The sequence below is a fragment of the Amaranthus tricolor genome, chromosome 1, assembly GCF_026212465.1.
Source record: "Amaranthus tricolor cultivar Red isolate AtriRed21 chromosome 1, ASM2621246v1, whole genome shotgun sequence".
Lineage (NCBI taxonomy): Eukaryota > Viridiplantae > Streptophyta > Magnoliopsida > Caryophyllales > Amaranthaceae > Amaranthus > Amaranthus tricolor.
This window is the reverse complement of record NC_080047.1, coordinates 34,049,902-34,063,304: the sequence shown is the minus strand read 5'-3', so window position 1 is coordinate 34,063,304 and position 13,403 is coordinate 34,049,902. Positions and strand designations below refer to the sequence as shown.

At 34.3% G+C, this 13,403-nt stretch overlaps 1 protein-coding gene across 1 annotated transcript; it reads right to left on the bottom strand.

The window, feature by feature from the left end:
• Window positions 1-359: 359 nt before the first annotated feature.
• LOC130809496 (uncharacterized) lies at window positions 360-13,136 on the bottom strand. The gene is made up of 8 exons (XM_057675298.1): window positions 12,808-13,136; window positions 8,502-8,597; window positions 8,070-8,153; window positions 7,688-7,848; window positions 7,468-7,585; window positions 3,013-3,148; window positions 973-1,151; window positions 360-879 (listed from the first exon to the last, which is right to left on the bottom strand). The coding sequence occupies exons 1-8, from the start codon at window positions 13,057-13,059 to the stop codon at window positions 640-642; spliced, it is 1,266 nt and encodes a 421-aa protein (XP_057531281.1). The 5' UTR covers window positions 13,060-13,136; the 3' UTR covers window positions 360-639.
• Between the last annotated feature and the right edge of the window lie 267 nt (window positions 13,137-13,403).

Sequence of the window (13,403 nt, the reverse complement as noted above, 5' to 3'; positions counted from 1 at the left end):
TTTGAAAATTTGGAATTGGCTCAAATTTATTGTTTGGCAATCAAAACTTTTCAAATTTGAATTTGGATCAAATTCCACCATGATTTTTAAAGTAGTTAAAGTTGAGAATTTGAGAATGAATACCTAAACCTTGTCATTCTCAAATTCTTCATTTATAATTTCATAATTAAAATTCATAATTTGAAATGAAATACTTGTTCCCAAACACTACATAATAGAATAAGTTATCGCTGCTTTTAAATTCACCTAAAAAAGATTTAAAAAAACCACAATGTAACAATATGTTTTTTAAATTAAGGAGCACTAGTACTACACTGGGTTAATCTTCGACTTAGTAATGAAAATTAAACCAATATCAATACTTAAGAATGGCTGTTTAGCTTTATTTCTCCCAGAATCTAATTTGGTCTTTTACAACAAAATATTGGATATATTACTCTAATACAATGGTTAATTGATGATAAAATTTCAATAAGTTGAAGAGTGTTCAATCAATGATAATGAAGGAGGGATAGATCCACCATGCCTGACTTGGGTTTTGAATTTTCAGTAGGCACCAAAAATACTAAAGTCTGATTCCAACTGAAGAGCCCTTCTACTTAAATTTTTTTTTAAAAAAAAAAAGAAAAAAAAAGAGGCTCAATCAATTGCTGGGTCCTTGTTTCTCTTGAAAATGCATTCAATATCTTGCATAATTTCTTGAGGCAATGGCCTTTCAACAGTCAAAAATGCGTCGATGTCTTCTTTGAGTTGATCAACTGAAGTTGCACCGATGATTGAACTAGTAATGAATGGGCGATCTCTAACGAACGCAAGTGCTAGCTGCACAGGAGACAGACCATGCTTACTAGCCAGCTCAACATACTTGGCAGTAACCTCCTGAAATCATAAGCATAATATATCTAATTAATTCAAGGAAAATCAAAGAATTTATGGCCAAAGATACTAGGACGGCAAAGGAAGTATATTTACCTTTGCATAAGATTTTATATATCTTTCCATATAACCGGGAAAAAGATTTAGCCTTCCCTTCTTAGCAGCATCAGAAGCAGAATCTAAATATTTTCCTGTGAGATTTCCACCACCCAAAGGAGAATAGGCAAGCAGTCCAATGTTATAATTCTTTGGATGACAAACTTCAACCAGATCAACTGCAAGCATTTGTGTAGATTAAGTCAGCTTAATGATGATGTTAAATGTTTACTCCAAGTCTTAACATTTTAGTAACTAGTCAGATGTATCAAACACTAATTCTCAGTTAAGCATCTTATTTAGCCACATACTGGCAAAAAAAAAAAAAAAAAAAAAAAAAATCGTGAGAGCCAGAAGGTTATGCGAGATATGCACAAAAAGGTCTTGATAGTTGAGATGTGTTTCAACCAAGAATTAGAAATATGCAAATATGTTAACCTGAAACATTGCTTATGAATTTGCCAACAAATTGAACTGCAAGGCATTCACAGAATTCTTATAAAATTAGGATATGCATTGTGAATTTCAGTTCAACATTCCAGAAATATGACGGTAAGATGTCGGAAGCCTTGGATATGTAACCTAACAAACTTGAAATAGTAGCCCTAACTATAAAAATGCTGTGAAGCAGTGTTTAATAGCAGATGCAGCTCATAAAAGCCTTGGATATGTAACCTAAGTTAGTTGGATATGTAGCCTGGCAATGAAACTGGATTCCTCTTTATTCCATGAGATCAAATCATCAACATCAGGTTCATCTACAATTACTTTGTCACTTAAACATGTCAATTTGTACCATAAAGCTAAAATTTAAAACTATTACTTCGTCTCTTAAAACTATCACTTTGTCTCTTAAAATGTCCATTTGTCACTTAAAAGTTAAAATTGACACTTAAAACTATTAATTTGTCAGATAAAACTACTACCTTGTCACATAATACTCCCTTGTTGTTGGAAAATAATCCACATGTGATCCCACATCAAAGAATTATAGAGAGGTAGACTAACATATAAGCTTGATGGACTACTCCTCCTATTACCAATTGAAGGAAGGAACCTCATCAGGTTTGCATGCAGTCTATTCTCCTCTTGTGTTGGTCTTGTTTACAAGCCCAATAACAAACTTATCATTTCTCACTTTATACCATCACTTTGTCATTGAAAATTATCAGTTTTTCAATTAAAATAGACATTTATAATTATCACTTTGTCAAATAAAATGACACGGAAACTATCACTTAATTTATCAGACTACACGGTTTTGAGCTCAACAACCAGCTTTAGTTACAAAATAATTTCAAATTGTTAAATTAACCTCAATTGATATTGAGGTCCATTGCACAGCCACCATCAACATCGATCCGCGGTATCTGACTACCATGGTGCTGGTGGCAGCATAGCTAGACGAGGGGAGACAGCTATAGTCGTGGTGCGAACTTCGGTGTTGCCATTTGTTCTTGATGAGCGATAATGGAGATTTGTGTTTGGCTTTGTTGGAAAGTAATGGAGTAAAATGTTTCTTTTTGTTAGGCAATAATTAAAATTTGAAGAGATGGAAAGAAATATTTTGTGCAGTAATGGAGATTGGAGGATAATCTGTGGAAATGAAGGAAGAGATAGTGGATCTATCTTTCGGAACATTTTTAAACAAAATGAAAGCCCTATTTCTTTTTTAATCAATTTAGTTGAGTTATTAAGCCTATATATAAGTAGACGGTCTCACCATGAGAATATCTCAAGTTACAATTTGTGCATGCTAATTTAGAATTGGATCAGTTACATGCTTATCAACCATTTCTCATTTTTCCAACATTCAACACAAATTAGTAATGATGGTTCTGATGTTGATGCACAAACTTGAAAACAAATATAAGAAAGCGAAGAAAGCAAGAGCCATCTCATATTGCTGTACTAGACATCCTTGTCGAACACAGCAAAAACAAGAGAAATTGCAAACACATGAAATTTATTTCGACGCAAAACACACATTAAAGTTGGTAACAAGAGTTTAAAAGTAGGGGGAAAAAGAAGTGAACTCGCCTTCATATTTACATCGAGCTAGTAGATTGTAGGAGTTCTGAATACTAACTATCTTTGGGAGGCCTCCGACTTTTGCTGCATGGACAAACTCCATAACTCCATAAGAAGTTTCATTCGAGACACCAATGTATCTTACCTGTGTGTTAATGACATTGTTAAAATGCTCCAAACTATGCATACAGGAGTAGAGTAAGAGGATTAATAAAAAAAACCTTGACATGATAATAATGCAAGCCAAGAGGCAAGTTTCACACAAAATTTCTGTAAGGGAATTACAAAGCTTCAGAAAAAGTGGGGACAGTACAAGCAATAGATCCCAGAAGTTATGGAGTAATGATGCAAAGGGGAGAAAGCCAAAATAAAAAAGACAGCATAATTTCTATTTAAGATGACGGGAGAGTCAGGATGCCTAATACAGAATTGAATTTCAATGATAATTGATAACTAAATAAACTACAGACAATTAGAATAGTTATTTGTAGCACCATTGGCATACTGGAGATATATTCTAGTTCCCTAGAAAATATAAATGTAACACATTATGAGTTAATACAAAGAAGTGTCCAATATGTAGCAGACTCACTTGACATGTTGAGACTTTATGCATTTGGTAAGTTCCATTAATCGTACTATAATGTGTAAGTTAGGAAGTTTATAGCACAATATTCTACGATAGCAGTCACGACTCAACCATCGTTGATCAATGTTTACATCGTCAAACAACGCAAGACTCCAAACAGCAGCAACCACACTAGTACTATCAGAAAAAAAAAAAATACAGTGAGGGTGTCAGTCACCTACATCTTATTGTCTTAAGTTCCATCATGTTAACAAAACCATTAGTAGGGGGAAGGTTAAACAATCCAATAGTTGTATTTCTTATTCATATAAAAGAAGACTTCAAATGCATAGTCTGACAACAAAGCCCTTAAGCAAATTTTGGTTTTGCCCATAATTTTCATTTAAAATACTTTGAACTTCAAAGGAGATCTTCTCTTCTCCCTCCCTAAATATTATCTTCTATCACATCAAATATATAAATGATGAATTGTTCCTAACCTTTTCTAGCTTATATTCTTCATGTTCCTCATTCTTGTTATGTTACATTTACAGCTTTATAGAATATTGTTTCTAAACCCAAATCCTCCAAACAAAGATGTTTTATGCATTGTTGAGCGAAAACCTAAGCAATGAAAGTTCTCATTAGCACCAAAGAGAAAGTTGGTAGAATAAGCATGTTCATGGAGTGTTTAAGCATAAAAATGGGGATGTTTTTGCTATGCTAAGGAGCCCAAGTGATGAGGGAGTTTCATAGATGAGAATGGTGCAAAGAAACAGGCAGAAGCTGAACACTCAAGAAAGACTGCTCAAACGAGCCACCAATGTGCTCGGACGAGCAGCGTGGGCTACCCATCACAGAGGCAGCAGAATGTTGCTTCTTGAACGAGCAGCTATTTGAGGGAGCATGCTGATTTAAACCAGCAGATTTCTGAAAACAGGAACAAGGCTTATCTAGGGCTTATCTAGATGAAAACAAGTCTTGGGTGAACTTGGGAGATACTTGAACGAGCACTTAAGGGACTCGAACAAGCAATGAGTGTCAGAACTTTGGTTTTGGCAATAGACATCCTAGTTTATGTGTCCTTGTTTTTGCATTATAAATCACATGCGGATGACTTTGGGAAATGTAAGGAATGATTCCTTTGACCCCTTTGGAAAAATAAGAAGATTCCAAAGATCAGAGGAAGATCATTGAGTAAGGAAAGCATCTTCAATATTCATTCTAGGTTGTATAATCATCTGAGAGGAGTGAATTCTGTTATTGTGAGGAAAATTGGATTGCAACCAAAACACTATTGAGTGTGTTTGTGAGTGTGTTCTTACTTCTTAGTGTAATTAGTTGAAATCATCAATCATTAAGAAATACAAAAGATTTGATTTTCGGGAGGGTATCTAAGGTATACCTATAAAACTATTTGTGTATGTGGTTGTTTGGATTGTTTGTTTGCTTTGTTGGTTTTGTTTCTTCTCCCTCATCTCCCTCTTTTCTTCGTTGAGTGGTCCATTTCATAGCATAAGATTTTACTTTTATCTCCAAAGTACCCATGTCTTTTGGGAGCTTTGAGAAATTGTTATTTTCTTTTGGGATTGTGTCCAAGATTTGTTTGCTTCAAATCTGGTGGTTTCCAACATCTCATTTCTCGTAGTGGTTGTGCGGATTTTCAACATAAAACGATTTGGTCTCAGTAATTTTTATTAGAGTTGGGCTAGCATTTCAGAATCGATCCTAAAAGTTAGATTTAAACCTCAACAATGATGATGTCAGCAACCGTCAACCAGTCAATATGTATCGCATAGCAGTCCAGCATAGAGTTTTAAGGGAGGTCTATGTAGATGCAACAGCATCTTTCTACCAACGAAACAGAAGACACGTATTTTCTAAAAGACAAGCATAGTATTTAAGGAATTGAAAGTAATTTCTGCATTTTTGACGTAAAAGCTGTGGTCTTGTCAATGTTTATTATTGAAGTCATTGCTAACTTGTTTACGAAAGTGGTTCCTAATTACTCCTTTCTCATTTTTGGTTGAGAGGAAGACTACATGTAAATGGAAACAATTATAAACCATCCTGAGTATGATCAATTGGAGAAACTAGAACTCATGAAGTCAAGGGTAATTTGAATAAGAGTACGCTTGGATAACACGTTAGGAAGGAAAGGAAGTAGATGTAAGGTAAGTGAAGAAGAAAAGAGGGGACGAGTCATTGATGTATTTTCCTTCCAAATATTTAAAATGTTGAAAGGTTTTGTTTTGTGAAAATGTAAAGGAGCCCTCCAATTCTTCCCTTCCTCCATTCCCTCCAGTCCCCTTTTGATATATTCAACAATATCTAGCTAACCAAACATCATCCACTTATTTTCCTCCCCTTCTTATTCTTCCATTTCCTTTAATCCAAACATATCATAATTGAATAGTCACCAATAGCCATATCTACAATTTGTTTCTCATATTAATGAGAAAGCTACATCATTATGTCACTCGGATGTTTAATGTTCTTTGGTGCTTAGTAAAGGTGTTCGTTCGGATCATTGGGTCAATTTCAAGGTAGGTGTTTCGAGTCGGTTCAAAACCGGATCTTGTGTCTTAATTGATTTTTATATAATTTTAAATTGATTTTGAACTCAGTTCAAGTCGGGTTCGGTTATATGGTCGGGTAAATATCGGATCATCGAGTTTATTTTGAACACCTCTAATACTTGGACAACTTATTTTAATATGGTTTGAACTTGTGCAACAATGTGGTATTGATAAACCGATAAGGAAAATAGAAAGTTAAAACTTGGGGATTCAACAATAACCTCGAGAGTGGAAAAGGATATGAAGGATTTTGAGATGGTTGAAACTTAAAACTTGAAACTTGAAACTTGAAAATCGGAATGGACGACTATTAGAGCTGATCGTTCATGTAGCTGACTCAATTATTTGGGTGGATTTGGCATTGTTGGTGGTGATAGTGGTAGTGTTTAGAAAGCTCTCAACCTGATCAATTGAAGGGATGCTATGTAGCCTTCAAACAACATGAACATATGGAGTATATAAGTAACTACCGAACAAATTAATTTCAAGTAGCTAGTTACAAATATTAGGCTCTTCATGGCTTGAATTGATTTACGCAATAGCATAGTCAATAGTCATGCAAACAAAACTTCAAACGAAACATATGTGCATTATTCTAAAACTTAGACAGCATCATTAATCATCCCCCTAGTTCATACTTGATAGATTACACCCCAACACCCAAAAGATCAAAGGTTTAAGTCTCAAGAACACCTTGCACAATTACACCAAAAAACTTAATTCTTATGCAACAAAATCAAGAACACAAACTAAAGCAATCAAAACGCAATCAAGACCAACACAAAGATATACATAGTTCACCCTTAAATGAGGAATAGATAATAAGGAGAGAAAAGTTTTTGTAGAGAGAAAGAGGTGTTAAGAAAGCATTCTATCTAAATTCTATGTGTTTCTCCCTATTTATAACATATAGGGACTAATACACTTACATACAAAGCCTAAGGAAAAGAAGGAACGAAAAGAACAAAAAACAGAAATGTTCCAGCACATAAAGCCGAGTTCTTGGCCAGGGAAAAGCCGACTTGGCTTTTACTTCTGTCTCCAAAGCCAAATTTTCTTTTCAAGCCTTTTTCACCTTATGTTTATATAACCCCTTTTCACCTCTTTTCACCACAACACTTTGAACTATGGATTAAGGACTAAGTCACACCAATCAGACTTAAAACACCACAATACTCTAGCATACATTTAAAATTTCTTCAACCATTTTTATTGTTTTATACCTTTTTACAAATTTCTACCATTAAAACATAAACTCGACAACAAATTTCTCAAAGATACACCGGCAATCACAGGCTTCTTATAATAAATCCATACCTTTCCTTCATCAATGACTTCTTGCAATGCCTTCAGTTGTTCTTCAAATGGCACACCTCCCCTCCATTTGTTAAAGTCGTAAAAAAATTCACCGAACAATGATACATAACGATCTGGCCTGACAAAAATAATTCCCACTTCAATTTTTAATCAATGAAAAGCTAAAGTCAGTATGCAGTTTCTTGATTCTTGAAACAAACCAGATCAGAATATTTCTCACCAATGAATTTGTAATAAGTCAATATAGTCAGTGTTGAGTCGCTTAAGGCTTTTCTCCACACTTTCCTTTATGTTAGCAGCATCAACACGCAATATTTTTGCATTGTCACGGACATATCCGGCTCGATCAGTATAACCACATACTTTTGTTGCTATAATAACCTGAAGAAGCATATGAATCTATGATTCCAAAATCCAAATAAAAAATTCCAAATGATTACACCCACTGTTCACCACAAATACAAAAAGTTAGTCACAATGATGAAGTTGACATGATGAATTTGGACAAATTTTTTTGAATGAAATTGAATATTCAAGACTAAATTGACATAACTTAAATAATTTAAGAATGACTTTCAGTGAGCATACAACTGTGAGCACACCTTATCACGTGGCTGCGACTTCAACCAGCTACCTATATAAAGATCTGTTCTTCCTTGTGTTTCCTTGTTCATTGGGATTGGATACTGCAAAGCAATCTCCATTGTTTCAAAACTGGTGACTGATAACATAGGTTACACATCTGCAGAAGACTAAAAAAGACAAGATTCTGGCGGAACAGAACAATACTCCATCCTCACTACCTTTCATTCACAGATTCACACCTAAGTTGATATGCAGGACAAGTGTTTAAACAAAAAACATTATGAGAAAGAAAAATGACATCAGAATCGTAGATAAAAATCTTCACAAAAAGGTCTTTTCTTCCCGCCTTCCCGGTGATCTATCCACATAATGTGTATAGTATTTTCTTTTGATTCAAGCAGAGACAGAACCACTAACAAGACAGATAAAGAAAGGCGTTGGACACTTACAGCTTCTGCGGTGTCCAGAATGTTGATGCCATGATCAAATGCATAACTTAGCATATCGTGAGATTCTTTCTCTGTATTTTGTTGCCCAAATGTCATCTGAAACAATCGCAACAAACATGAAATGATAAATACCAATAGATGAAGATGAGTTAAACCTTGGACCAGAGGGCACTTTCCTTAGAGGCTTTAATAGAAAAAAAAAAGCAACCACAATCCACAATTAGGCATTTTGATTAAACTTCCCAACAACAAATGTCATTAGACAATAAACTTGAACCATGCTAATGTTAACCAACGTTGTAATGATAAGTGTCTGCCATTTACTTAAAAAACATTACCATTCACTGATTTATATTACAAACAACACTAAGAGCATGCTCTCCCCACTAAATTGAACTTAATAGAGCTAAAAACATGAGAATGAAAGTGACTAACAAAACTTATTCAAACTAAACTCAATAACACTATGTTGAGTTAGAGAAAATGGAGGGAAAGGAAAGAAGGGAAATGGAGAGATTGAATTTCCCTCATTTGGATGCCAATAGAAGAAGAGAGGAAAATGGAGGGAAAAGAATTGGAAGGATTAGCTTCTTCATATATTAAACAAAACAAATCCTTCCAACATTGGAAAGATTTGCAAGGAAAACACACCAATTTTCCCGTCCCTCCCTTTTCGACCATTCTCTTTCCCCTCCTCCACTCCCCTTCCTTTCCTATCAAAAACGTTATCTAAACATAGTGTAAATTTGAACTTGTTAGAAACAAAATTAAGTCGTGGAGAACAGGTCATAAAAGCATAACTATTTCCAAACATTAATTGAGATGGACATCCAATGAAAACTATTACACAGTGTTCAATATTTCATGCAACAAACGAACTTTATATATCAGTTTTGGGGTTAATAAAGTCACTTAATTTCAGCTTAAAGAACAAACAGTGGTTAGATCCTCTGTTTATATACTACAACATGCTTCAACGTTCCCTTAGTTCTAGCATAATCTTAGGGATACAAATCTGTAAATATACAGTTATATTCACAGAAATTACAATCTTTTTGCTTTTTATTCTCTAATACTCCCCCCTTAAGTTGGGTTGTGGGATTTCCAACATCCAACTTGCGTAGGACATCTTCAATAAATGTGCACCAATAACCTTTGTTAAAATAATAGCCAATTAGTCCTTCGATCTTACAAAAAGAATACTCACGACCTTGGCCTCCAAGTTGACTTTGATAAAGTGTTTATCCACCTTTATATATTCACAACTACCTTCTGGATGAAAGCAAGGTTAGGTAACAATTGCTGGAGCCACAAGACACAGGACCCAGTATTTCCCTTGGCAATTCCTCGAAACTTCGCTTCAGCATTAAACAATGCAACAACCTTAAGATTTTTGCTCCTCCAAGTTACAAGATTTCCACCCCACAAATGTAAAGTATCCTGAAGTAGATTTCTTACCATCTTTGTCACCTTCCTAGTCTGCATTTGTATATGCCTAAAGATTCAAATTCCTATTCTTCTTGTATAGTATTGGTCTCCATGTGGTACCTTTAAGATATCACAAGATTCATAAACAACCTCCATATGTTCCACTAGGGGTTTGGAATAAATATGCTTACTACTTATAGTGCATTTGAAATATCAGGCCAAGTATGCAGAAGGTAGCTAAGTCGCCCTACTAATCTTTGATATCGTGCAGGGTATGCTAGCTTTCCATCCTCAAGCATCTGCAACCCATAATTCATTATCATTAGTGTTTCTATTATTTTGCAATTAACATCTCTATTTCAATTAGAAGATCCTGAACATACTTTCTCTGAGAGATAAAGATACCTTTATGTGATCAAAGCACCTCTATCCCCAATAAGTGTTTAAGTCTTCCAAGGTCTTTCAACTCAAATTCTTGGTCAGTTTTTGCTTAAGTAGCTTAATTTTTCTTCATCATTTCCACTGAAAACTATGTCATCTACATAAACTGTGAGACATGTTATTAGTTCTCCTCTCCTCTTTAAGAGCAAAGTGTGATCACAATTACTTTGAAGATACGAAATCTCTTCATAGCTGATGTAAATTTTCCAAACCAGCTTCTTAGAGATTGTTTCAACCCATAAAGAGCCTTTTTAAGCTTACACCGTTTAGTGACAACAAAGAAGTCTGCTGAAAAACCTAGAGAAGCTTCCATGTAAACTTTTCTTGTATTTCTCCATGAAGAAAGGCATTCTTGACATCAAATTGATGAATAAGACTATTTTGATGCGCTACCACTAAGAAAAAGACTAGAACAATATCAATTTTTGGTACTAGTAAGAATGTTTCTGATTAATCAATCTCGTATGTCTGGGTGTACCCTTATGCCACCAATCGTGCTTTGTATCTTTCAATAGTCTATTTTTATAGTACTTTATTGAGAACACACATCTACAACCCACAATTTTCTGTCTTTCTAGCAAGGCACACTTCTCCCAAGTATCATTTCTCTAAAGTGCATCAATTTCTTCATATGTAGCTCTCTTCCAATGGACACATTCTAGTGCTTCTTTATCTTTCTTTAGATAAGTGTGGATTATAAAGCAAAAATAAAAGCCATAATACTTGTGATAAGTTCTCTGCACATGTTCTGTCAACTGGATACTTTGATTTTTGATCTTGACACTCTGAATCACATCTCATTGGAGAAAATATTGTATATTACGAGGAGGCAATTGGTATATCCTATTAGGGTTCCTCGATCACAGGTATATCATTTTCATTATGAACACTAGGGTCAGTACTTTCATCAAGTCTCATATGACTATCATCTTGATTTACCTCTTTGGTAAAGTAATGATCGGATGTTGTGATTGAGGAATAAATTGAAAATTCTGAGGTGGTGTCTCAATGGTATTACTTACTTGGTCTATTAGGTCAAGGTTTAGTTATAAAGGACTAGTCAACCAACTTAGATTGTCAACCCCACTCTCTCCCTGACATCTAAGCTAGTCATAATAAAACTCAATTTCAATGAAATTAAAATCTATTTAATGCAAGATCCAAACATCTAATTGACCCTATACTTAACAAACACACCTTTAATCGCTCTTGGCTCAAGTTTATTTCAAACTCTTTTAGGACGGTGGAAATAAACTGTACATCCGAAGACTCTGGGAGGTAAGAAATATGAAGGTATGGTATGATGGATTTGAAGGGTAGTAAGAGGGGTTTGGCATTGAAGACGTTTTGTGGGTAATCTAGTAGTGAGGTAGGTTGTGGTGGAAATTAGGCTAAAGATAAATTGGTAGATGGGATTTGAATATTCGTGCTCCGGTAATCTCAAGTAAAGTTATGTTTTTCCATTCAGCAACTCCATTGTGTTGTCGAGTATTTGGATAGGTTGTTAGGTTAATGAGGCCTTTGTTGTTGAAGAAAAGTTTCATATTTGAGTTCACATATTCCTTCCCATATCAGTACGATAAATTAATGGTTATGTTTGAAATTAAATATATCAAATAATAAAAAACAATAAAGGTTGCAAACAGCTCAGATTTTTGTTTAAGGAAATGAATCCAACGCATTTGAGTCTCGTCATCAATAAATAGCCCATAATATGAAAAATTGTGTGTTGCAAAATCGGTGCATGACCTTAACATCAAAATGAATAAGCTGGTTCTTTAATTTTATTCATACTACTAGAATATGAGTGTTTATACTAGTGTTTATGACTTTTGGCCAAAATAGAAAGGCTTGCACATAGAATCTAATTTCAAACCAACTAATGAAGGAAAATGTTTTTCTAGATACCGTTTTATGCCAAGATCATAATTGCTTTTTGACTCGAAGAATTACTTTGCCTTGTTGAAATGCACCTCCAAATAGTAAATTCCATCATTCTCAATACCACGCCCTATGATTTGTCTAGTACAACTGAGCTATTTGGTAAAATTGACTGATAAACAAAATTTTATGATATAAATTAGGTACAAAGAAACAATTATTGAGGCAAAGTTCTTATGAAAAATTTTCTGACGACAACAACCTTGAAAACACAGAACTTTCTCTTGATTTAAAAACCCAACAAATTACAAACTATCCTATTTCCATTGTTCGACTAAAATCGGTGTTTAGTTTCAAATGAAACAGGTCTTTAACCCAAAAATTCAGCAACATGTTACTCTTCTGATCAGTACCCATATTGTTGGCATTATTGTTCTTATCTTCATAAAATTGAAGCATGATTATATATTGAAATAGTCATTCAAATTAAAATCAATTAATTCAGAGTTGCACAACAACAACAACAACAACAATAATAATAGTAAAGAATTCATACAGTGCCGAAGGTGATTTCGCTGATGAGAAGATCAGAATCACCGAGTTTTCTGTACTGTAAAGTGGTCTTGTGATTTTGAGCAGAACTTGCTTGAATGGGAATAATGTTGTTCCTGCGTTTACATGAGTGCGGCAGTGGAAGAATTGAGCGGCGAGTGAAGTTGAAGAAGATAGAACTGACATTGTTACTCACCAAAGATGAGTTGCAGCTGCTGGTACTAATACTGGTAATGGCTAAACTCACGGACGACATAACTCATCCACTCCTAATGTTCTTCTGTTGATAGCTTTTGCTTATCTCGTCTATCGCACAAAATTGTTCCCCTTATTAAATTTTTACTTTGTCTATCATAAATATTACTTTCTCACCTTTTAGTAGAATTTTTTTTAGTGTCATAATACATATTTTCATAATATTAACTTTTTAGAATTTTTTATTATATAAAATTAAATATGTTAAAGATTAAAATTGTGCATGGATAGCGTGAAAAACAGAAGTATTGCAACTATTAAAAACCTAAGAAAGTATTAAAAGAACAGTAAAATCACAAATGACATTTTTTTAGAGTTTTGATAAATGTGATAATTTTATAGAAT